Source organism: Natator depressus, chromosome 7 (genome assembly GCF_965152275.1).
Source record: "Natator depressus isolate rNatDep1 chromosome 7, rNatDep2.hap1, whole genome shotgun sequence".
NCBI lineage: Eukaryota > Metazoa > Chordata > Testudines > Cheloniidae > Natator > Natator depressus.
In genome coordinates this window covers 41,465,094-41,489,784 of record NC_134240.1, presented here as the reverse complement: position 1 = coordinate 41,489,784, position 24,691 = coordinate 41,465,094, and the positions used below count along the sequence as shown (strand labels likewise).

At 38.1% G+C, this 24,691-nt stretch overlaps 2 protein-coding genes and 2 long non-coding RNA genes across 11 annotated transcripts in view; 1 reads left to right on the top strand and 3 right to left on the bottom strand.

Moving 5' to 3' along the window:
- The window catches only part of PRKCD (protein kinase C delta), a 122,695-nt gene extending 106,033 nt beyond the window's left edge, over positions 1–16,662 (top strand). Inside the window, exons 10-18 of one of the 3 annotated variants that reach the window (XM_074958231.1) lie at positions 155–251; positions 2,142–2,269; positions 3,237–3,410; positions 4,058–4,149; positions 7,064–7,126; positions 10,777–10,915; positions 13,145–13,333; positions 13,977–14,105; positions 15,808–16,662. In XM_074958231.1, coding sequence (XP_074814332.1) covers positions 155–251; positions 2,142–2,269; positions 3,237–3,410; positions 4,058–4,149; positions 7,064–7,126; positions 10,777–10,915; positions 13,145–13,333; positions 13,977–14,105; positions 15,808–15,966 — 1,170 coding nt within the window. In that variant the 3' untranslated portion in view covers positions 15,967–16,662. The remainder of the gene's footprint in view (positions 1–154; positions 252–2,141; positions 2,270–3,236; positions 3,411–4,057; positions 4,150–7,063; positions 7,127–10,776; positions 10,916–13,144; positions 13,334–13,976; positions 14,106–15,807) is intronic. The other 2 variants (XM_074958232.1, XM_074958230.1) reach the window with 2 other exon arrangements.
- On the bottom strand, positions 6,932–17,745 carry LOC141990704 (uncharacterized). Its single transcript, XR_012640240.1, has 5 exons — positions 17,630–17,745; positions 17,095–17,282; positions 14,129–14,249; positions 11,318–11,592; positions 6,932–7,729 (listed from the first exon to the last, which is right to left on the bottom strand). It is a non-coding gene; the product is annotated as an uncharacterized LOC141990704 (long non-coding RNA).
- A 2,508-nt stretch (positions 17,746–20,253) lies between these two features.
- LOC141990700 (uncharacterized) lies at positions 20,254–21,383 on the bottom strand. Its single transcript, XR_012640238.1, has 3 exons — positions 21,254–21,383; positions 20,953–21,050; positions 20,254–20,549 (listed from the first exon to the last, which is right to left on the bottom strand). It is a non-coding gene; the product is annotated as an uncharacterized LOC141990700 (long non-coding RNA).
- Positions 21,384–21,601: 218 nt separating this feature from the next.
- The window catches only part of PFKFB4 (6-phosphofructo-2-kinase/fructose-2,6-biphosphatase 4), a 91,296-nt gene continuing 88,206 nt past the window's right edge, over positions 21,602–24,691 (bottom strand). For 2 of the 6 annotated variants that reach the window (XM_074958226.1, XM_074958227.1), the window contains exon 13: positions 21,644–24,358. In XM_074958226.1, coding sequence (XP_074814327.1) covers positions 24,299–24,358 — 60 coding nt within the window. In that variant the 3' untranslated portion in view covers positions 21,644–24,298. Of the gene's footprint in view, positions 24,359–24,691 lie in introns of all 6 variants that reach the window. The other 4 variants (XM_074958222.1, XM_074958228.1, XM_074958223.1 and 1 more) reach the window with 3 other exon arrangements.

Here is a 24,691-nt window from a genome sequence, read left to right as displayed (position 1 = left end):
AGTGAGATTTGCTTATAGTAAAGGCAAAGCAACAAATAAAACTGTCTCAGTTACCATTACATACCACTTACATTACTTACCATTACTAATTACTAATTAGTATATACTAATTACAGTGCAAGAATAACCTCAAATGCCTTCTGTTCCTGTACAGAAATCGACCAGAAAATCTGATTCTGGGTCACTAGAAAATGTTGGTATTTACCAGGATTTTGATAAGAAATCTAAAGCTTTGGGTGGAGATACAACAGGTAAGAAATGAAATTTACTGCATTTTCTCTTATGTATAGGTAATTACCAGACTGGCACATATATTGAAATGTTAGTAGCTGTTGTTTGTTATTACCATACACTGAAAACAATGTTTTATTATTTTTCTAACAAAAAGGCAGTTTTAATATACAAACATATTTACAGTCTCTGCACAACTCTTGTGAGTAATTTATGTTCAGAAAAGTAATATTTAGAGCTTTGCAAGCATCAGCTTGAACATGAAATATCAATAACACATCAATGCTGTTCTAATAATTTAGACATACAATTAATTTAATACATTAATTTAAATTATTAAAAATAAGTAATTAATTTATACTTAAAAGGTTGCTGACAAACTCCCCCAGAACACTGAAAATATTAACTAAGGTTTTATTCCTCTGACACTTTTTTCTTCAAAAACACAGAGAACATTGTGAAACGATATGAGCATTTATAAAGATCTGTGGATTGCTTTGCCCAAGAATAACCAGAGATGTACTGAGATAAATGAGAGTGGGCTCAAATTCCTGGAGATTTTGCTATATTCTCATTCTAGCATAATTTCTCTGACAGAATTTGGGAAAGGAACATTAATTGGAGAGATGCACATATAAATATTCAGCATATTGTAATTGAAATATATACAGTACATATTCTTAAGATCTTGACTGACTCACAGCATGTAGAAATCTTTGTGAAATGACAAGCATGCTGTTGATCTGAAAAACTGGAGTCAACTAAAATGTATTAGTTGGGACTAAATAGAAGTACTTTAAAAAAAAAAAAAAAAACAACCCACAAACACTAATTCCATGTTACAGTTCTGTTCAAAAATAGAGAATTGGATGTAGTTTTTGTAACACGATTAATATAATCTTACTGTCAGAGTTGTATCATTCCTCTCAATGTAATTATTATTCTACTAATGTGATGATTAAAATATTTTAGATAGCGAGAACAGATAGGGTAATCAGGGGAGGAAATCCTCAGTAACACAGATCAGAATATTGGAGTTAAAATTCAAAATGACTTAATACCAATGTGGATGGTCCCATGAAGTCTGATAGAACTACTAGGATCAGGTAAGAGATGGTAACTGAAGGTTCGGAGGTGGTATTTTTTTCTGCTGTTCTCTACTCCTTGTGTATTGAGCTGATTTTATTGAATTGCTCAGTAAATGATCCCTCTTAATGCATCTTTCCAATTTGCCACACTAATTTCTGGCAAGAAAGGCCTGAAGAAAGTATAGTATAGGCATATTGGACCAAATTCTTTCCTGCAGTACCCCGACTTTGACACGCTGCCAGTGCAAAGCAGCTTTAAAACTGGCATAGCCCTCAATGGGGGAATCAACTCACCATATGAGGATCCTCTGGCGGAATAACAACTCCTGTGCTTATACCCCTAAGTTTGAGTATGTGGCTGGTAAAAAGGGGCGTAGCCAAGATTTCCCTGCCTCGCGGCAGTCCGTAGCTGTTACAATGGGCCATTCCCACCCTACATAAATTAGAGAAGTTTAGTCCCCGAATGCTGTAATCTGGTACACAACGAACCCAGGATCAGAGAAGATGGTTTAAAGCGGCCGTTAACAAATACCCTCCCCCTAAACAAGAATGCCTTGCATTCTTTGGGCAGAGCGGATGCTCAGGGCCTTTGAGCATAATATGGATTTAGTAAAATGTCAGGTTTTTAGTAAAATCCCAGACTTAGACCAAAAATTTTAACTCCATTTGAATGATTTAGCTTCTTTGTAAGGTCCTCATGTTTATGGTCACCAGTGTCAGCAGCAGATTTGATGAACTATTGGCAGTCAAAAGTCAGAAACTATAGGAATCTCTGTCATGAAAATTGCCTATGCTGAATTTAAAAATCATGGTTTGCATTAGCAGATAACAGCGAGTATGATAAGCTCTGGGAGGGAAGTACGCCAAGACCAGCTTCACGAACCAGGAGAAAATTCACCATAGACAGCTTTATCTTTCACAAAGTACTAGGGAAAGGAAGCTTTGGAAAGGTGCGTAACAAGTGGGAAGCACTTAAGTTGATTTGCCTTTTATTCTGAAGTGTTATGGGCTAATTTCACTTAAGCAAACAATCTTCATTTTGTGGGGAGAGAATTTTATTAACTCATTGTTGTGAAACTGTTACTGCTAATGGAATGGATTGTGATCATCTGAGCCTCAGGCATAAAAAGTCCCAACCCTGTAAAATTGCAACCAACCAAGAGCAGTGCTGGAACTTAAAAAAGGATCTACGATGCACTACCTCCCATCCCTTTGATTCTTGATTTCTTCCTTTAATATCCAAAAAGATGCATACGCCTTTATGCTCTACAGTATGAAACAATGCCATGCACTCATATGCACAACATAGCTGTGGCTACAGAGCACCCCAGTGCAGTGGAACCACCATGGTGGAGTTGGACAGAAGCAGGGTTGCTGCAGAGCAGGAGTGACTCCATGTCCTCTGTCTATGGTGGAGCTGAGTTCTATGCTAGCCTTACATAGGCCCACAAGGAGGGGGATTTTGGACATGGCCGTTTGCTGCATCTGTGAAATAACCCAACTAAGAAAAATCTCAAAGGGATGAACAGGGTTCATGTCCTTTCTTCTAGTCCATGAGCTCAAGTGATTGCAACAGAGGAGCTGCACAGATGTCCTACATTTTGCCACCTGTTTGGGCTGGTACACCACAATTTCTGTGATGCACCCCATCATAGAATCCTAGAATATCAGGGTTGGAAGGGACCTCAGGAGGTCATCTAGTCCAACCCCCAATAAAATCATAAAATCCATTAGCTTTGCCTTTGGGCTGAGGGGCTATAGAGGGGTGGTGTGAATCTCCCTATTTTTTAATAACTTTTTTGTAGTGCTTTGCAACCTTCTTTAAATGCCTGGTCCTAAAATCCTCCTCTGCTGATCAGCAGCATTAGCTAAATCAACTTTTCTTACATATGCCCTGAAGTCTTCCTATGTTTGCAGGTTCTGCTTGCTGAACTGAAAGGGAAGAATGAATTCTTTGCTATTAAAGCTCTGAAAAAGGATGTGGTGCTAATCGATGATGACGTGGAATGTACCATGGTGGAAAAGCGGGTCCTAGCACTTGCATGGGAAAACCCATTTCTTACTCACCTCTACTGCACATTTCAGACTAAGGTATAGTACAGATTTAACTTTTGCCTTTATGGGAATACTGGTATCAGTAACAAAGCAAAATGGATTAGTGACCAATCTGTTTCTCTGCATGAGTGAAATATATGTTTTAATTGACTGGAGGTATTGGCTCTGATTCTTCCCTGCCTTCCACTTTGGGTAGGAGTTTGTGCAAAGTGGGTATAAAATAATACTAAGTCAGACTGGCACAGAACAACATTTACAAAGTCTACAGCCAGAGAGAGGAGTTTTAATTTAAACACTTCAATTACTGGTTTCATCCTGGATTACATGATCTAAGATGATGACTCACATAAGTTAAGGGAAGCACAAATGGAAGATTCATTAAAATGTACATTCATATCTGACCTGTAAGCACATGAACTCTGAAAATAAGACACATAGGATGTCATTGAGCTAATGAAATCTGTAGCAGTGGGACTCTTGATTTTTGTGGGGGTGTGAGCAGGAGGGAAAAGCTTGTGCATGCTGGGAAAGTCAAAGACCATTCCATAAAAGCCATTTGCCAACTTCCTCTCTCCCTCACCACTTCTTAGTCCTTTTCTTGGTCAGAGGGAAGCAGCACCTCCATGCTGGGTCACAATTGCATAAGCAAGTTAATTTTGTGTTCTCTCCTGCTTTGTAAATAGGATCATCTGTTTTTTGTTATGGAGTTCTTGAACGGAGGGGACCTGATGTTCCACATACAGGACAAGGGGCGCTTTGATCTCTTCAGAGCAACGTAAGTCCCAAATAAGTGAGCTACTTTGCTACTTTTCTTGGAGTTTTTAAAATAAGATTTAAACAAAAAAATGCATCTTGGACAAGCTGTGCTGAGAGAACAGTTCATGGGTTTTTGTTTTTGTTAGTTTTTTTGTTTTGTTAGTTTTTACTGCTTATAGCTCTAAAGGACCTAGCGATTTCAGCCAATCTATTTAATTGGGTGAATAGTCAAGACATATTTGGAAGAGTTTATTCCATACACTGAATGACCTTCTGTAATAATGGACTGGTGGTGCATGGTGGCACAGGAAAATGTTCTCTTATCCTTCTTTTAATTTCCTTTGTAGAGTTGGATTTGATTACGTCAAATAGCCAGGGGAACTTAATAAGCCATTTCTAGACCAGAAAGAAGCTGCAGAATGTGAATTATGTTTCTTAGCAGTGCTTCAGATGCAATTTTCCTATTAGGATAGTGTCTTGTGCTAGACTCTGGGCCTACATCCTTATATATTGAACTCCTGCGTGTGAGAAAAATGTGTTTCCCCCACCCCCTTCAATTTTCTATTTGATTGGCATAGTGAAAACAAGTAACCATTGATGAATTAGGGTGCCTTGTGTTGCAAACTTGATATGGTACATGGAGATTCTCTTCTTACTTGGCAGATTAGAATCCAAACATTTTCTGCCTTCCCTTCAAGCATTTCCACTGGGAAAATCAAAATGAAATCTTTCAGAATTCAAACGTTCTGTTTTATTAAACTGACCTGTAATGGTTCATTTTTAGATTCAGTTCAGTAAAAAAAAATTCTGAAATTGCTGTTCTGAAATATTTTTTCTTTATAAATTTCAACTTCTTGTCCTGATTTGGAGTGAAAAGAGATGTCAAAATTTCCCACAGCTCTACCTCATACTCCAAGCCAAATTTAAAGTGCAAACTTTGTTTATTATCTTAAGGTCCAAAAATTAGCAGAATAAAAACACCAAGCTAACTGGCTGGTGCATCAGAGTACGGTATCCACTTATTCTTTGTTTAAACTTCAAAAAAATGTAATTTCTCTTCTGAGAGTTTAGCAAAAGGAGACTGATTAGATACAAATGCTTCCTGTGCTCTTAGCTGAGACTAGCAATGAAAAAAAAAATCACAAAAGAACTCATTCATATTTTAGTAGTAATGATTATGGATCATTTGTGGGCACATTGAGCAACTAATCATATGAAACTTCAGGCAGCAGGGTTGGTAGATATTAGACGCCTTCTGCAAAACAGGTTTAAAAAAGGCACTTGTCCTTTTATTGTCTTCATTAAATTTAGGGTGTGCAAAAATTTTAACAGGGAAGGGCAGTGGGTAAACGTTTAATCTGTGTGTGACACTGTAAAAATTAAAAAAGCCTAGCAATGGACTTGATTATATGCAGTTTGGGATTACATGTAAATTATTATGTGCTGTATTAACAAATATCAAGTTTCATTTCATCACAGAGTTTTGGCATAAAAGGCTGTGGGGCAAAGTCCAAGATGGATTTACAACAGAGGGATCCCACCTTGAAGCATTCACTCTCATGCCTAGCTATCCAGTCATGTTACTTGTATTGCTTTCTATAAGAGAGCTTCTCAAATTACTTTTACTTGAACAGTAGGTTAGTGTGCAGGATATGGAGAGTATCTTTTTCCACAGTGTGTTTTTCAGAAGCTCTGGGTTGGTTGCCAGATGCATCTTGTTTCAGGAATGAAAACAAGTTGGCAGCTGGGTTTTAAAATTATTCAGTATAGCTCTTCACAAAAGGGAGGGGGTATGGGAAGCTTGAAGGGATCCTTTTATTCTCTTCCTCCCCCCTTCAAAAACTCCATGTTAGACTTGGCACATCCTACTTTTAGGACTGCCAGCGGGGGCCACATAGACAACAGAGACAGAGCTCCCTCCTGTCCAGATTCTGAGTGTACTGCTAGGATCAGAGTTTGATCCGACTCCAGTTTCCCCAAACAGCAGCGAGCCCTCCCAACAAACTTTACAGGAGGCCACTTTCATTAAGAGAACACCCTAGGGTATCCCCAAACTGTCTACAGTTCTGTTTCGTCTGTCTTACAAGACCAACCTCTGTTAAACCACAGCCTCTTGTGTAATGTCTTAAGGCTGGTTTTCTCCGCAATTTAAACTCAGGTTCATCAGACATGGTCTTTCCATTCAAAATCTAAGTAAAATTCAACAAAAATCCCATGCACAGATATTTTGGTGAATGCTGAAGGAAGGTGTTTGGCTTTGTTCAGCTCTACCTTTATTTCACTGACTTCTTTTATAGTCAGGTTTACTATTGAAGGATGGGGTGTAATGTTCTCTCGCATGAAGAACCCCATCCATTTCAAGGTGATCCCATGAGATTCCTGGACTCTGACTTTTTATTCTTTACTGTTGCCTCTTGAAGCTCAGCTATGCACCTCTCCAAGTGTGTAAAGGAAGATTAAAGGTTAGATCAGGAACAGTGTTCCATGGTGGAAACAAAGCATCAAGAAAAGGAAGTTGCTATCTTCCATAATGTTTGGAGTTGTGTGTATAGAACTGAACAGTAGTGTTATAATAAAAACCTTGTAGCTTTCAGGAGAGATACCAAAGTGATATTGTAAACTGTCAGGCCCCATTCCTTGAAAAGATATGGCAGATATGAGAGATTAATTTTAACTGCAGTTTTATTACATACAGTAATTCACAAGTAACAGTATTCAATACTGCATTACGTCCATATTGCAAGCTATACAGGGTAATGATGCAAAAACTAAATACATGGGATTTCCCCCTCCCCCCCCCCATAATGGTTAGGTAAACTTACAGTACTATTCATCTTTCATAAAAAAACTGGTTTTCTTAGTTGTGTTCACAATGTAGTAAATGTCTTGTTTAACTAAGGAAGCCAGTTTGAAGTGTTGTTGCTCTATTTCAGGTTTTATGGAGCTGAAATAGTATGCGGTTTACAATTTCTTCACAGCAAAGGCATTATTTATAGGTGAGTAGTGAGCGCCTCTGATATGGGGCCCTTGACACTTGGTATATTTCTTGTGATGTATTAGTGGATTCTGTGATTAACCTACAACCAGGACATATACAAGGAACAGTTCTTTATTAATACCCTTGGAATAAAATCAAATGTTTAAGATGGAATTCAGCAAGTACTTGAGATGAATCTATAATTGTTTTCTCGTGTTTTCTCCTTGGCAACAAGAATAATGAAATAATTATTTACATTACACAGAAGTGTCTTTGTTTCACATTAGTTATTGCCAAGCACCGTATTCAGACTGAGACAGTTTGACTTTATGTTGGTGGTAATGGAGATTTAGAGGTTCCTTGAGGCTGTGTTTATTTCTGTTGACTTCTTTGTGAAAAGCACTGCAGCTAAAGCTCTCTGCTGCTGCCGTCTCTAGGAAATAAGGAGAGAGACACTGCTTCCTGGGCTGTAACTTCAAGTCAGAAATGAGCTTGCAGATGTCCAATTCTTCACACTGTGTTTAGACCTTGTAGGCTACATTCTGATCTCAAGTGCAGTTGGGTAAATATGGTGTAACTCCATTGCCTGGTACTGCTGAGATCAAACTGTCACCTCTTTCCCCTATTGAAACATAAAAGTAAGAGGCAGCAAAGGTTAAGACTTAAGTTACTGTGTAATACCCTGGTTCAGCATATATGTACACATGCCTATATTTAGTCGTGTACCTAGGAGAAAAAAAGACTAGCTGTATGCTGTGATGCTGGTGCTAGTTCTGATAACACTAGCCTTTATGTGCTAAACTTAAAGGGTGAGGATGGGCCCCCTCTTTTTAAAGAGGCAGAGGGGAGAAAATGTTCCACTGTATGTTTCTTGTGGATATTTGGGATGCATCTCCTGTATACATTCAGAAATTTGCTAGTAGTTGATGGAAGTGGGTGATGGTTAAGGCAGCCCACAACAGTGCATCTTCACAGAAGGGCTGTAATGTGCAGGTGGCATGGGAAAAGGCAATGGAAGGAGACCCCAAGGCACTTGACAATCAAATGAAAAACCCTTGTTTAACTGCCTAAGGATTTATCTATATGAGGACATCTACCAGCAAAACAAATGGTGGAAACACACTCTTATTCTAGAAGAGGTGCCCCCACCCGAAACGAAGTTCTGTTGGTAAATTTTCCCCTGTAGACAAGCCCTAAAAATCAATACAAACTTAAAATATTTGTGATGCTGGAATGAACACATTCCAGGTGAATTTTCAAAGGTTATTTGATTTTAATGGAGTAAACTAACAATCATTTGAATGAGAATGATGTTTCTGTCTATGTATTAACAGCCATAATCCAATGGGACAGGTAGGGGGTCATGTCCAGTCTTGGAGAGAGGGATTAATGGTGCAGCCTGTCACACCATGTGCTTCTGGAGTGGTCAGGGACAGTTCTGACATTTGTTTCATGATCTTGAGCAGTAGATCACCCTCTCTTGACAATCTTAGCAGCTGCTTTGGGGAACTCACCAAGGGAGAAAAAGAATTTCCAGTCATCTTGTGAAACATCTGCTCTAATCATGTCCGTATAGGTCAGTAACAGGGTTGTTGGCAGCTGTTCAGTGTGCCTTCCTTGGTATGTGGTGTTGCACAAAAAAATGCATAACACTTCAAAGAAAATGTAAATGCTTTTCCTGAAGACCTGGAGATACTGCATCAATAATGTTCACACCATTAAGAGTTAAATGATTTAACAAGACTTCAGAAAAATGGCATGAACACAGTGTTTAACATTAATTTACAGTGGTCACAGTGAAGTGTAGTGCAACCCCCTGCTGCTGTACAGTCATCTCTGACTAGACGCCAAGTATAAGCTGGTTGGACTTTGGATGAAATCTCATTCTGGTCATACCAAACTTCCAAAAACAAAATTTAGTACAAATGAATCTGAGTGAGTTTCTGGGCGCACAGATTATTGCCCTAAGAGACTTCAAAGCAAGTATCTAGAATTATAGAACAGAATTAGCAATAATGCTATGGTCTGTAATCTTCACAACTGAACAAAACTAGGCTGACATTTCAGCCACAACTAAATCATGAAGTGTTCAGATATTTGAGGATATGTCAGGGCTATTGCTATTTCTATTGGCAGCATACAAGTGGTGACAAGGTAGTTGAAACTATTTTTTAACCCTGGAGGAAATAACTGAAGGCAAGAATTCAACTTTCATAGGGAGCTGTGTTCCCAACTCACCTAACCACTTTTGAAAATCCCAGCCAGAAATAAGAATCCGTGCATTTGCTACAAAACAGAGATGTAGAGTCCAAACTGAGCTGCTGTAAAGCAGAACACAAGTCTGTTCTGTGGTTCATTAGCGTCCCAAGGATTTCCACAGAGGATACTAATACATGAAGTCTGAAAAACTGAACAAGGCTAATCACTAAGATAAATGCCATCTTTGCAACATGGGTAGGGAAGAGCTGGGATGTTTCAGTTAATCATTGTGCAGGCATCTGTTCAATGGCAGTAGCTTCAGAACAGTTGTTGGAAGGTACACATTGCTGTTCCAAAATCCTCAGACGCTTTGCCTATGATTTGTTCCCTTCATCTATGGCAGGGACCCTTACAAAATATTTGTGAGCCATTTGTAAAAGGTAGCTGTTTTCAGGTCTTTTAGTTCTTGCAAATTGTGGGTTAGTAAGTCTCTGGAATTAATAAGTTTCAGAGTAGCAGCCGTGTTAGTCTGTATTCGCAAAAAGAAAAGGAGTACTTGTGGCACCTTAGAGACTAACCAATTTATTTGAACATGAGCTTTCGTGAGCTACAGCTCACTTCATCGGATGCAACTGTAGTTGTAGCTCACGAAAGCTTATGCTCAAATAAAATTTGTTAGTCTCTGGAATAAATAAGTAATTCTGTACCAAACATTTAACTTCTTCCCTTCAACCACCAATGCAAACAGGGACTAGGAGAGTTTGTCCTGAACATAAGTCTATTTCCTTCTAGGTAATAATATCACAATGGATTTTGGCAAAAGGCAAACTTGGTAAGGATAGAAAAATAGATTATAGTAATTTACCATGTGTTTACAGGGAAAGGGAAGAACTCATAGTTATAATAGATGCAAGTAATGGTAGGAGTGCTGCACCTAGCCGTGGCTCCTGTGGTTATGTTTGCAGAAACTTCAGTTTTACCTCGCTCGCTTCTTAGGTATTGTCTTAATGTGGAAATAGTTAAAACACGGAGGGGAGGGGAGGGGACACAACAAAATTGTCTTTTGGATTCACATTTACAGCCAGGTGAAATTTTTTCTGCAAAGACTGCAGATACAGCAACACTGAAATATTTCAGAGATTTGCATAGATCTTGGTGAATTATTACAGTAAAAATCAAGACATTTGTTTAAGTTTCCTAAAATATAAATGAAAACTTTTCTCTGATTTGCTGAAAGTTTTGGAAATAAATTTTTGGTTCCATCCAAATAAAAAAAATCTCTTGTTTGCCCAGATCTACTAACAATATAAATAACTTGCACTGAGAAATATGGGGAAAACATACTTTCAAAATTACTAAAATAAGTATGTTCACCCGGTGAGAGGCAGTAATGTGTGTCACTTGTTTTCAACAAAGCAGCATACTGAAATTTTTTTTTTTTGTTTGTTTGTTTTTAACCTTTCCCTCTAGAGACCTCAAACTGGACAATGTGATGCTTGATAAAGAAGGCCACATCAAAATAGCTGACTTTGGGATGTGCAAAGAGAACATGGTTGGAGAGAACAGAGCAAGTACTTTCTGTGGTACCCCAGACTACATAGCACCTGAGGTAAGCACAGAACCAGTCAAGTGCTTAGAAGAGCAAAGTTCCGATATTGACAATGGTAATGCGGAATTTGTTTAGCAAGCCTCCTTTGGCACTCACCAACGTGTAATTATATTTCCTTTCACAGAATAATGGGAATGTCTTATTTTAAAAATATTTATTCCTAAATGCTAGTAATCCAATTAGAAAGAAATTAATCCAGATGCTGTCCTAAAAATACTGCAGAACTCTCAAGCATGCACTGGGGTTTTGAAATATCAATTCATTTTTCTATTAAATCTATCCAGCTAGTGAAGTTTTAAGCAGCCGTTATCCATTCTGCCTTATTGCCCAATGAACACTGGTATAATTCCACCATGAATACTGTAGTTCTTCTCCATGATTGTGAGGCACCTTGCCACTTACCTGCCCTTAGTGTGAGGAAGTCTTGTCTCTGTCTGCTGTGGATCAGCTCCCAAAAACCATTACCCTCTGACAACACAAGCACTGCCTTCTAGGCCTCCCACTCTCTGTACAGGTAGCAACAGGCTCATGCCATCCACTGGGCTGTCAGAGTGTCCCTCAGGAATGCTCAGCCTCTGTTCCCCTGAACACTCACAGAACTTAAATCTGCTCTTCCCAAAGGAATAGTACACACCAAGTTGTAAGATTCAACTCACAATCAACACTTGTCATGAGTGCTGTGGGTGAAGCAAACAACCATAGGTTTACTATCAAACAAAGGAGGTTCACATGATAGAAAATGAGAATACTAGAAAAATGGTTATATATAAAACAAAATCAGTGCACTTTCTAGAGACTAAAACTTAATTAGAAGGCATTCCCCTATTTCCTACAAGATCGTTTACCTCAAATCCTTTCCCCAGCATTTTCAAGCAGAGTGACTGAGACCCTGTCTCATGAGGACAAGCTTGCTAGCAGGTTGGCCACACAGATGGAAAGAATGAGGATGTACCTGTGTCCCATAGTTATACCACCAAAAGTTCACTGTCCTTTTTATAAAGTGCTAGTTCACGTCTTCCTGTATATTTCCTCTCTGAAGATTTCACAATCCTTCCTCAGCATTGAGCTCAGAGAGTAAATGGAGGTCCATTATGAACCATATGATTCTTAATTTACAGTGTAAGCAGACATTTTGTGCCTGAAAGAAAACCTGCTTTTTACCTGTGACCAGTTGCTAGTCACAGACCTTAAGAACATAATTTTCAGTGGGTGTGTCTGAGCTCTTTGAGTCCATCACATTCTTCTGGTGATCCCTGCCAGCTGGAATCCAGACGTTCTTGTGTTACACATACAGCGCTACCTGCATAATGATGCCCTTCATCTAAAATGTTAACTTGGTCAAAATTCAGAGCTGGTCTTTGCTGGCTCCTTCTCCCACATCATGAAATTCAAAATCAAACCAACTTGTAGGTTAAAAAAAAAATTTTGATTTTGATTTTTGGCGGGGGGGCTTTGAAATTCAATGGGACTTGTGCTCTTAAAATCTCACCTGTACTGTAGTCCAGAATAAGATAATTGAAATCCTAGTTACAGCTATGAGAGCTCCATCACAGCAAACGTCCATTTGTTAGTAAATCATTTTCTTTTATCACAATCAGTCTTGTTTCCTCCAGTCATATAGTTCCTCATCGTGCACAGGAGTGGCAGTGACTTACACGAGTGCAAGTGGGAAGAGAATTAAGTCCACTCTCTTCTAATGATTGAAAAACTAAGTTGTCAGGTGCCCAACAATATTTCTGCCTAGGAAGTCCATGTTACAAGTGAACAACCAATACATTTACAAAACTGGACAAAAGTTTAGCTACTCAATTTCCATATCCAGCTAGCTACAATCTAAATTGTAGCCACTTAAGTAGGACATAAAGCTCCTTTTTCGGAGGTCAAAAACTTAATTAATTTCCTCTTCTGTGGCTTCTTGATTTGTGAAGATTTTGCTGTTTGAAAATGCCTCTCATTCTTTTTGCTGTAGTTGACATGCAGGTCTACATTGTGTATGAAAAGAAGCTATAAATCCCTAATCAGATAAATGGATTACTCGTAGAAAACTAAGTACTTATGACTTAGTATCCAAGCTGATTTAACCTTTTAAGATGCAGACTGTGATTTTGGACATGACCAAAAAATTATTTTTAAGTCTTTGCGGGCCTAGTTAAGTGAACCTCTGGAGGTAGCATTTCCTTAGTAAAATTTGTGTTATTCTCCCCTGCACATGTCTTGTCATGGCAACAGATTCTTCAGGGCTTGAAGTACACATTTTCTGTGGATTGGTGGTCATTTGGAGTCTTGCTGTATGAGATGCTTATTGGACAATCTCCTTTCCATGGCGATGATGAGGATGAGTTGTTCGAGTCAATCCGAGTGGACACGCCTCACTACCCGCGGTGGATTACCAAGGAATCGAAGGGCCTACTAGAGAAGGTAGGTGTTGGCTGTGACACAGTCGGTAGATCCTACTGTTACATTTGTATTAAGGGAAGGGAAGCTGGCACTAACTTCACCAAATTGCACTTTCAGGAAAATATCTCCTCATTAATAAAAATATTTCACTTCTGTGAAAGGTTTAAAATTGACTAGCCTTAGTCCTAAATCTGCTTTGGTTTCAGTTTAAGCCTATATCTATACTATGTTAGAGGGGACAGGGAAACCCTTAAGGTATGTCTGATCTGCAGTCACAGTGCATGCTCAGGTACTGGAACAGTGAAGCTGCAGGAGCATGCACTTCAGCCCAGGCTACCCCAGGAATAGTTAAACAGGGACTTAGATGGGTTTATGCTGCCTACGTTGAAGCCCATGCTGCCACAGAGTACCGGAGCTAGCTTGATTCAAGTTAGCTAAGGTATGTCTACGTGAACTGCAATCACTCTGTGTGATTGCTGCACAGACATACTTTGTTTTCACTGTCAGTGGACTACCTGTTCCTGTCAACAGTACATACAATTCAATTCCACTGTCTCTGTTAGTGCCCACGTACCCCCTGCACCAGCTAAAGCCCTGTGTTCCCTTTCCCACTGAGGAGGTGTAAGGATACAGAACTCAATCTTATACACGTTTTATTTCAAAGCTCTTTGAAAGGGATCCAACAAAGAGACTAGGAATTACTGGGAACATCAAGGAGCATTCTTTCTTCAAAACAATCAACTGGACAGCACTAGAGAAGAGGGAGATAGAGCCTCCTTTCAAACCAAAAGTGGTATGTATCGTTCCAACACTTACTGTACTCTACATGGTGGTTTTGCACTGTTGTCACAGAGCTGGTTACCCCGATGATTCATATTGACTGTAAGAGCCAGAACTGCTGCTGTCATTCTGAGTTTCCCAATTCTCATTCCTGAAACTAGAAAGACAGCTGGTGACTTACACAAAAACTGTTAGGTAGTATGGCTATAAGGATGCCACTAGTAAAGATGCTTGTTGAAGAAACACAAAACCTTCAAGCTTTTTTTTTTTTTTTTTTAATAACAACAGATGGAAAGGAATGTGAACAGTCCATTACTTAAAGCTGAATGGGGGAAATGAACTACAGGTGGATATAAGGATTTTTCAGTGAAATAAATAGTTGGACCAGCTGTAGATTTTTCCATTGCAGAGCATCCTGTACTTACATGTTATCAAGCATAGTGTGGGATTGCTCACATAAAAGATTATTAATTAATAATCTCATACTACCGTTTGAGATGACACTTTAAAATAAGTATATAATAGAATATACTATTTATATACAATTTAAAGAATCAATCATTACCACTGCCACTCATACCAAAACATCTGAACAATGATTGCATTTCTCAATATATGTTTAATCCTTCCTGATATAAACGGATTAGGAATCTTCCATAGGCATACGTAAAAACACTTCATTTAGCACCATGTGGAACAGTAACCAAAACATTAGGCAATAGTCTATCTAATAGCAGTCTAGGAAATGCAAGTGTTCCACACCAGCTCAAATCAGTTTTCTTTTAATATCCAGGGGGAAGAAAGGATTTCTATTCTCCATCATAGGCACAGTTTAACTGTTAAGTTCTTTGGTGTCCATTTTATTGATTATGTTCCAGTAGTAATACCTAAGCTATCTACACACAAGTGTGTTGTAGCCCATATTAAGTTGGCTAGTACTCATTTTCAGCTGTAGCTTTCTTTGTTTGGTATTTACATGGCTCTTTCCCTCTATGTACACACCAGAAGGAGCTATCTAAGCCTAATTATTTGCCTTTATCTCCTCCCCTATAGAGAGCATCTAAGCCATGATGGAGTTCTGGCAATACCACTTTTAAAAAAGCACATCTCAGAACATGTCTAAACCTCTTAGTGATAATCATGGAATCTTTTGATTGATGGAGAATGAACAACTCAACAGATGAGTGTTCTGGTTTTCTCCATTGGGATCATGTTAGGTAATATCTCCGTCATCTGCTAGCACAGTGGTAGGATCGTTAGTTAAAACGGTAACTGATAGGCCAACAAGTAGACTAAAATGAACTGCCTTTTCCTGTTGAAATGCTGGATGTGTTCATCTGCCTCAAAGTGAGCTTCCCATAAAGTAAATGTAGAAAGACTGACACTTTGAGCTTTCAGGAACGTCTACAGACTTCTAATCTTTTCAAGCTTCTACAAAGCATTACTTAACATCCTTCTCACTAGTTTGGCTTGAGTTTTCATCAGTAAAAGAGAGTGTGATTTAACACTCTTCCAATGATTAGAACTACTGGGGTGATAACTCTGAAAATATGCTTCGGGATTGTTCTGGGGGGATTCAAGATCTTACATATAGTAAATGAAGCATTGTAATGTTGTGCTCACAGTTACAGGTTTTTAAACTTTTTCTCTTTGCTTTTCTGCACAGCTTCGCTAAAGAAGCCACTAACTATTTCCACCCTCTTTGTTTAACACAGAAATCAGCAAGTGACTACAACAACTTTGACCGAGAGTTTCTGAGTGAGAAGGCACGGTTATCTTACAGTGACAAAAACTTGATCGAATCTATGGATCAGTCTGCATTTGCAGGATTCTCTTTTATTAACCCTAAATTTGAACAGATCCTGGCTAAATAGTCTGAACATTTGGGGTTAAATATTGTAAACAGAGGCTTCCAAACGCTAAGTGACATGTCTCTATACCTTTCCTTGAAAATAATATACAGTAGCATGAAAAATGTCTTACTGCTGATTAACTGGCAGTGGTTTTTTGCATGGTCAGGTTTAAGAAATGAAGAATCGTGTGCATTAATTGGCAAAATGTAAATTTTGTGTTTGGTTACTTAAATGTAATTGTGTGTGTATATATATATATATATATGCTGTATATTTTGCTCTGGAAACAAGACTTTAGAAAACTGTCTTTTTTTAAATATGGTTGAGGCCCTTTTATTCATCTTCAGTAAAATTATATTAAACTTTTTGTGATTTTAGCAATTACACTTTTTTCTCCAAAATGACTGACTATTGTAAAAGGTAAACTGAGATTATAGAAACATTCCTGATTTAAAAAGCAAAGATTTTTTTTAAGGATACTCTACCTAACACTAGTTTCTCTTTGTGTCAGATGTTGGCTCATTACGAACTAATACTCTTAAACTATTGTAAGACACCATCCAATATTTTAAGAACTCATGTAACTGTGGGACCTCCAGAGTATTCTGTGCCAAACAATTTCATAGTACAGTTAAGTAACAAATGTGTTTGTTGTCTGTGGCTATTCTCTAAGTTTAGCCTCTGTGTGTGTCTAGTTTTTGAAACATAAGAATGATTAAATACTGCTGAATATAACTAATTTATCTCCTCCAACCAATATTACATCTCCTTTCTATCCTGCATCATTACAATAGTTACAAGATTAACTGCTACAACCTTCCACCTGCAATGTAACTCAAAAGGATGGGTTACATTAGGAAAAAAAGTAGTTCCCATTCATTATATGACATCTTTTTTCCATGTGCTAGACTTCATTGGTTACTCTAAATATTTATCCTTGGCAAACATACACATCAGATGTTCTGGCCCAAGTATTTGGCAACAACCCACTTCCTAGAAGTAAATTTTTAGAGACTGAAGTACAAGTTTCCACTGCTATAAGTATAATGTATTAAAGTGCATTTATTAATAGACATGAGCAATAAGATCACTGCCTCTTACAAAAAAAGCCCTGGTTCAGCTATTATATGGAATATTGGGTCCACTTACCTGGCCTTTCAGAAATGGAACATTTCCACTGAACTGCCAGCTGGTGATTTATATGGAATAGCAACCTATGTCCTTCAAATAGAACATCTGTGGCTCCATGTGTTTCAGCACAACTGATGTTAAAGCAAAGCCATGCTTCCACTTAGTAGGTTATAACCACATGTGAACTTTCCACAGTTCAACAACATCTGTACATGATGGGGGGAAAAGAATTCACCTGGGTTAAACCACTTACAAAACTAGTTCACACAGGTCTACTTCCAAGTAAACAGAAAGTTGAATCATTTGGATCATAACCAACATTAATGATAGAGCAAGATATACACCACTTGCTCTACTACATAAAATAACTGGGCCCGTAGCATGCTATGGACCTTAAACTAGTGGATAGATCAAATACTGAAGTGCTGCTGTCTAAGTTTATTGCATAAAAGAGGGCCCTGATTTGCTAACTGGTAAGAAAATTCCACAGCTATGTAACCGCTATTAGCCTAGCAAATAGTGCTTGCTACACAGCAAGAATAAAAACAGTTACCTATCAGATTGTCACAGAAGACAGCATACGCGTATGTGTGAGACACAACCATTAAGTGTAGGTGCTTCAGCATATTTATTAGCCTCATGTCCATTAAGTTTAGAAAATCCTCTTCTGCACAGAAGAAATATAAAATGTTAATTTCATAATCAAAACTGCTCCTTAGTTCATCAATCAAATGTACCTAAGTGCACATAAATGGCTACAAGCCCCTATGCTGAGATCAAAAGGGAATCATTTCCTCCTTTGCATTTCTTTATCCAACATGCACCAAAAAAATTGAGGGGGGTCCTCTAAGGATTTAGAACTATTGTTACTGAACATGAGAATATCCTATTGAAAACCTTCCTGAGGTACTGTGATAAACTAGGTTTCAGAGTAACAGCCGTGTTAGTCTGTATTCGTAAAAAGAAAAAAGAAAAGGAGTACTTGTGGCACCTTAGAGACTAACCAGTTTATTTGAGCATGAGCTTTCGTGAGCTACAGCTCACTTCATCGGATACATCCAATGAAGTGAGCTGTAGCTCACGAAAGCTCATGCTCAAATAAACTGGTTAGTCTCTAAGGTGCCACAAGTACTCCTTTTCTTTTTTCTTTTTGTGATAAACTACAGAACTATGCTAAGAAAAGTCCTGTTAGTTTCAGAAGAACTTTCTAGTGAGTCCAGTGCTTAAACATGGAATATTTGGCAGAAGGTGAGTATGGTTCATTTAACTACAGTAAAACCTTTCTGCACTAGATTTGCCAGAGATAGCAAGATTTAATTTTGCAAATCAGTGAGTAAGCAGACAATCACAAAATATAGTTTTGTTAATTATAATACTTCACAGTATGCTACAGTATTTTACAGAACATATAGTGAAAGAATAGCAAAACCTGGAGTATGTCTACACTTGGAGCTGGAAGTGTAAATTCCAGCTCAAGGCGACATACCCGCACTAGTGCTGATCAAGGAAGCATGCTAAAAAAAAAAAAAAGTGTAGCCACAGCAGCAGGAGGGGCTAGCTGCCCCAAGTACATATGTAGCAGCTCAAACACACATGTACTTAGTGCTACTAGCCCCTCCTGCCGCTATTATGCTATTTTTGAGCCCACTAGCTTGGGTATGTCTCTTCAAGCTGGAATTTACAGCTTCAGCTCAAAGTGCAAATATATCTTCAGTCTCAGGCAGATGAAACCTCCGTAGCACTGTACTACTGAAACAGGAAGACTGCTCGGGCCTTTTAAGTGAGGCTCCACTGTGGACTCAATCATGTAATACATTCTTGGTTTTGTTTTTATAAAAGCAGTGCTACTTTATAAAGTTGGGACCTACAGCTGGAGCTTCAGTGTTCTCATAATAAATTCAGGTTAATAGAGGCAGACCCAGATTGGCATTTTATTTCATATAGAAGGGTTTGCCTACACACTGGGGATTTGCACTAATATCAGCTGCATAAGTGCAAACCCTCAGTGTAGGGAGAACAAAAATAAATGTAAAGTGCCATTTGTGGTTTCAAGCAGAGGTGACGGAACCATGGTTGCTAACCAATGGCTGAAAAGGGGGCAAATCACCAGAACAGAGAAGGCTTAGGTATGTTTTACCTGGCTACACTCTTGTTCTTTATATTTGAGATTGGTGTGCCTATGGATGCTTCAGAATGGTAGAGATGCACGCTAACAAATACAGTTTTAAATCAGGTTCTCAACACAATGCAACATCCTATGGGGGTAGGCCTTCAAGAAGGGAAAATGTGTATCTGCTTTAACCAAGGAAAGAAGGAATTTTAAAGTTTGTCTAAAGAAAATAGAATTCTAACTGGTTAGATTTACCCATGCTCCTCTTTCAAAATGACCGTGCTCTACAAAGCTCTCTTTTCTTGCACATCATTCTAGTTAGTAGGAGATGCTGAAATGACTTGCTGGGAGTGCCTGCCTCAGCCAGTTGGTGTCCACACATGCATATCAATGTATCAGGAGGCTTAACGGACCAGTTCATGCAAGGGGAGCTAACATACCCTCCAACAAGTAACCAGACACTCACTGCAATCTTTATCTGCATCAGCACAATAAATATTTCAGGTTTAGAGATATATATATATAGATATTTATAGATATTTGCAAAAAGAAAAGGAGTACTTGTGGCACCTTAGAGACTAACCAATTTATTTGAGCATGAGCTTTCGTGAGCTACAGCTCACTTCATCGGATGCATACTGTGGAAACTGCAGAAGACATTATATACACAGAGACCATGTGAGTTTGTGTGTGTGGTTTTTGGAGGGGGTGAGAGAACCTGAATTTGTGCAGGAAATGGCCCACCTTGATTATCATACACATTGTGAAGAGAGTGGTCACTTTGGATGGGCTATTACCAGCAGGAGAGTGAGTTTGTGTGTGGGGGGGGGGGGCGGAGGGTGAGAAAACCTGGATTTGTGCTGGAAATGGCCCAACTTGATGATCACTTTAGATAAGCTATTACCAGCAGGAGAGTGGGGTGGGAGGAGGTATTGTTTCATGGTCTCTGTGTATATAATGTCTTCTGCAGTTTCCACAGTATGCATCCGATGAAGTGAGCTGTAGCTCACGAAAGCTCATGCTCAAATAAATTGGTTAGTCTCTAAGGTGCCACTAGTACTCCTTTTCTTTTTGCGAATACAGACTAACACGGCTGCTACTCTGAAACCTATAGATATTTGATGTATTGCTACTGAAGTGACAGTTTAATTCCCCACTGATAAATGGAAATGACTAAGGTGTTAGATCGCTATCAGCATCAGCCAATAATTAAATACAGAGATTTACAATCTTTATTACATACCTTCTTTCCTGTAATCACTGTGCATGAGGGCCCCCTTATGGAAGATAGTAGATTGCAGTTATTTTCTATCTGGTTCCCAAACTGGTCTGGAGAGATGACTGGTGTTCTTAGTTCCAGCTGCTGCTAAAAGTGTCCATACAATTCACTGCAAAGAGGAGTCTCAAGGCCTTTTTAAAAAAAGCACCTGGAAATGAGTTACCTCTAATAAAGAATGTTTCTACATTTGAGGAGAAGGATATAGCAATTGCTGTGGTAGATAATACGCCACCAAGAGGGACTAAAGCTAGTAGCAATCAGTACTTTCCAAAGAGGAGGTGTGAATGGGAGAGGTGGTCACAACACAGTAAGCTGTGCTTCTCGATAGGAACAAGTTTGAGAATCCCCAGTCTAGACAAATGACCACTGTTAAGTTTTGCCTTCTCATATACTGCAACAGAAATAGAAAAAGCATCTCAATGCAATTTATACATGCATAATGGACTATTTAAATCCAAATGCTACAGCAGAGTAACATTTTACTTACTAATTTGCAGCTACTGGTACTGAAGACTATCAGGTAGATGAGAATTAATCTTTTTTAAAAAGAAACCAAAGTTGTCCTGTTTTAGAATGTCACAAATCCTAAACATTTAGAATGACAACACATAACAGTTAATTTTCATTGAAATTCACAAAGCCTCAATTTACAATCATAATTTCACATGAATTTTGACTTGCTCTTCTATTTTAAATCTGAACTATTGCTATTGCAGAAGATTTTTGCCAATCTGAGCAGTTCTCAGCTTGTCTCACATATTGTAGGTAGTATAATCAGTACCTCTCACCTCTTTTTGCAGCAGATGATGATGATGATGAAATGAACTTAACCTTTACTCTCACACCTCTCTCCACCTGAGATACTTTTCACAAAATGTATTTCACAGCCTTCCACAGTGGACAAATTCATAAAGTGTGTTGACCTGCGGAGATATTTACACAACTCTAAATGTTACTGTAGCATAACTGGTTTAAGGGGACAAGGAAAGAAACACAAATATCTTGAGTTTTAATGTTTGATCTTTATTACTTGGCTCAAAGATCACATGAGATTCATTTTGCCTAGAAGATTAAGCTGAAGGCCAGTCATGTCAGAAAGGTTAGTTTAATCCCATCCAATCACTGCAACATAAAACAAACATACTAGGTCATGCTTAGAAATTAACCCCTCTGGATGATGACTCACTTTTCCAAACCAGATGGGAATATGTATACCGCTTTTAGATAGTAAGGAGTAATTCTTGCAATATATTTCCAGAACTCTCAATTTTTACAGGCGAGATGGGGTGATCATTTACTTATTTTTACATTCTGATATTTTTTGTCTTTTACTAACTAAGATGCAGTCAATGACGTTATTTGTAAATTAAAATAGAACTGACAGCTTCAGATTCTCCTTTTTATTTTCAAGTACTGACATACAATTTATTCACACTTGTGTACAATGATTTTTTACTATACAGTACATCCATCCTGCAAATGAGCAACCACTCTGATCACAGTATATTTAAAAGCAGTCTATAAAAATACCTACTATACGTAAAACATTTAGCCATATAGAATTTTACAGCACCTTTGAAAGTTCTGAGATTAAAAACTCATATAGGAAAACATTTCCCTTTTATAACCATGCTTCCTTTGCTAGAACCAAGCTCAAAACTACAGTAGTCCAAACTCTGTCTTGGTAAACCTCTGCTTTTCAAAGCACATTAAGAAAATAATATTTGGGAATCTGCCTTGGATAACTATGGATAAAAGCTAGGCTTCCTCAATTTACCATCATTAAACATAAATAATCCCTACTGTAGATCGTGTGGCCCAGATCCAGAGGAAACAGGGCACATTAGAGGATAGGGCTGTTCTTCTGAACTATGAACAAATAGGTGATCAGAAGGGAACCCACTATATAGCATCTCTTCCCTCTCCAATATAAGCATCTTTAGGGTTTGTTTTGCTGTGCATCAATAAATGTCTTAGCAGTGCTTTGTGCTCTAACCTTAGACGATAACAATTAATACATCTAAATAAATATATTATTTACTTTTAAATGCATATTACTGGTTGCATGGATTACAGACAAAAAGCTTTTGATGCTAAGGTTCCAAGCAAGTGTTTTTGATATCCTATGCATTTGTTTTCTGAAATGAAATCTAGCTATATGGCTTACTTCCAGTACATTGACTATATTGCTAAGACTAGCTTAATAAAACAAATCACAACAGCAGCACATATTAGAGTCCCCTGCCCTGCATAAAACAAAAAACAATTTAGGTGCTGCCTGCAAGCTACTTTGATAGAACCCAGTTCTCTACACTGAAATTCAACTAAACATATTAATGGATAAATGCAAGAGTTGAATTAACCACCAAATAATACAAACATCAAAAAGATACTCCAATAACTAATGGCAGCTTTCTTCATTTCATTAACAATTAAGTATTGCTAACTAAATCCTATCATCCAGCAACACATGTACACTATATATATATTGGCTTGGAACAAGGAAGGTAGTGAGTGGCCTTGACGTGCATAGAAAATTCTACCACTTTTTAGCATTGGACGTAAATGCACTTGCAATTTCACAGAAAGTAAAAAAAGATTTTAAAAACAAAATACAGAGATGACATTTTAAAAAAAATCAATTTCCAAATTCACTCAAGGGTTTTTGTACTTATACAATTCTTCGGAGGCTAAAATTCTATTTTAACATTCTTCTCCTCTATTTACTTAATGCTCCCACATAGAAAACCTTATACTTTTAGGGTGAAATTCACTCTATTAGAGCCCATTTAGGGTTTACATTGAAGTTTTACTGCATTAAAGTGATGCATTGGGTCTTCTGAGGGCTCACTGAATGGGAGTATATTTCACCCTGAATGTGGAAGATGTGTCCTCTCCTGGAAAGGCTGCTTAACCTGGATAGTACAGATATTCTGAAAGATGTGTCATCTTACCCTTTATAATCTCTTTCTAGGGTAATTAGACTATTAACAAGCCAGCTATCTGTACTTAAAACCATCCTTCCATAACAATCAACTGTATAATAGTGTACCCTCACCATGGTACAAAATGCCATTTTGCATGGAGAAGATAAGAAACTTACTGTGATAGCAAAGCCTCTCTCGCTGTCAATATAATATAATTTAATATATATAATCAAATATTTTTCTTGGCAAAGGGGAAAGCATCCCCATTTCAAAAGACACACATACACGGTGCTTTGCAACACCTGAACTATGCTCAAACATCGATAGGGGACGAAAAAAGAGTACTTGAGAAACTTTTTCGGAGCAAGCCTCCAGTATAAAGTGGTTTTGTATCAAATGGAGCCTCCAATGCATTAAATGCAGAATTTCACATTAAAAAAAAAAAAATACACACACACTAAAAAAAAGTCATGTAACTCTAGGCAGTCATTCACAGTAAAAATAAGAGGTACTCTTAGAAAAGCCATTATTGAAAAAAGTAAAAGTTCAGTTAAAACTTGACAGTAAGCTGAGAAGAGCAGTTAACAATCTTGCATGATCCACAGGTGAAGAATAAAAACAGCTGAAAAACTGCATATTCACAGAAGAAAAATTAATAGCAACTTCACTGGGTTTCCCGTAAATATTTCCAGTCTTGCACATTTCAACTTTCAGTATTAAGAGTCCTCCAGAATCGTGGGTTTTCCCACAAGTCATTGAATCACATTCAAAAGCCTTACAGTCAGAGGGAGTGTGTGCATGTGACATTGCTTGACCTCCTTGGATGTCTTCTCCAGTCTCATGTACCTGAGCTATTTCCTTAGTGCTTCTGTAGCAGGCAGGGGATGTTGTCATGGTCCACGGCAGTTACAGATGATTAGGTACTGTCCTCAAGGCTTCCTCTCTCGAGCGATCCACACCTACATTCTGCAAGCCAAAGACAGAAAGAAGATTTAAGCAAAGTTTCTCCCTGCTTTGCAGTAGGTTTTTATTCAGTCTATGGCACAACACAAAGGGCAAAAGACAGACAGAATTTGGTTTTTTTACACAACACTTTGGATACATTTTCTCAGAAGACTTAATAAAATGAGACATAAGGCCCAGCCTACACCAGCCAGTATATAGAGTTCAAAAACCATGATTAAAACTTCATGCTAGCTATTAAGTTCTCTATAAAGCCAACTCTCTAATACCAGATCACAGACCTTCTTTGCTGCCAATAAAAAAGCATCCGTTAGGACATCTGTTAAAACACCATTA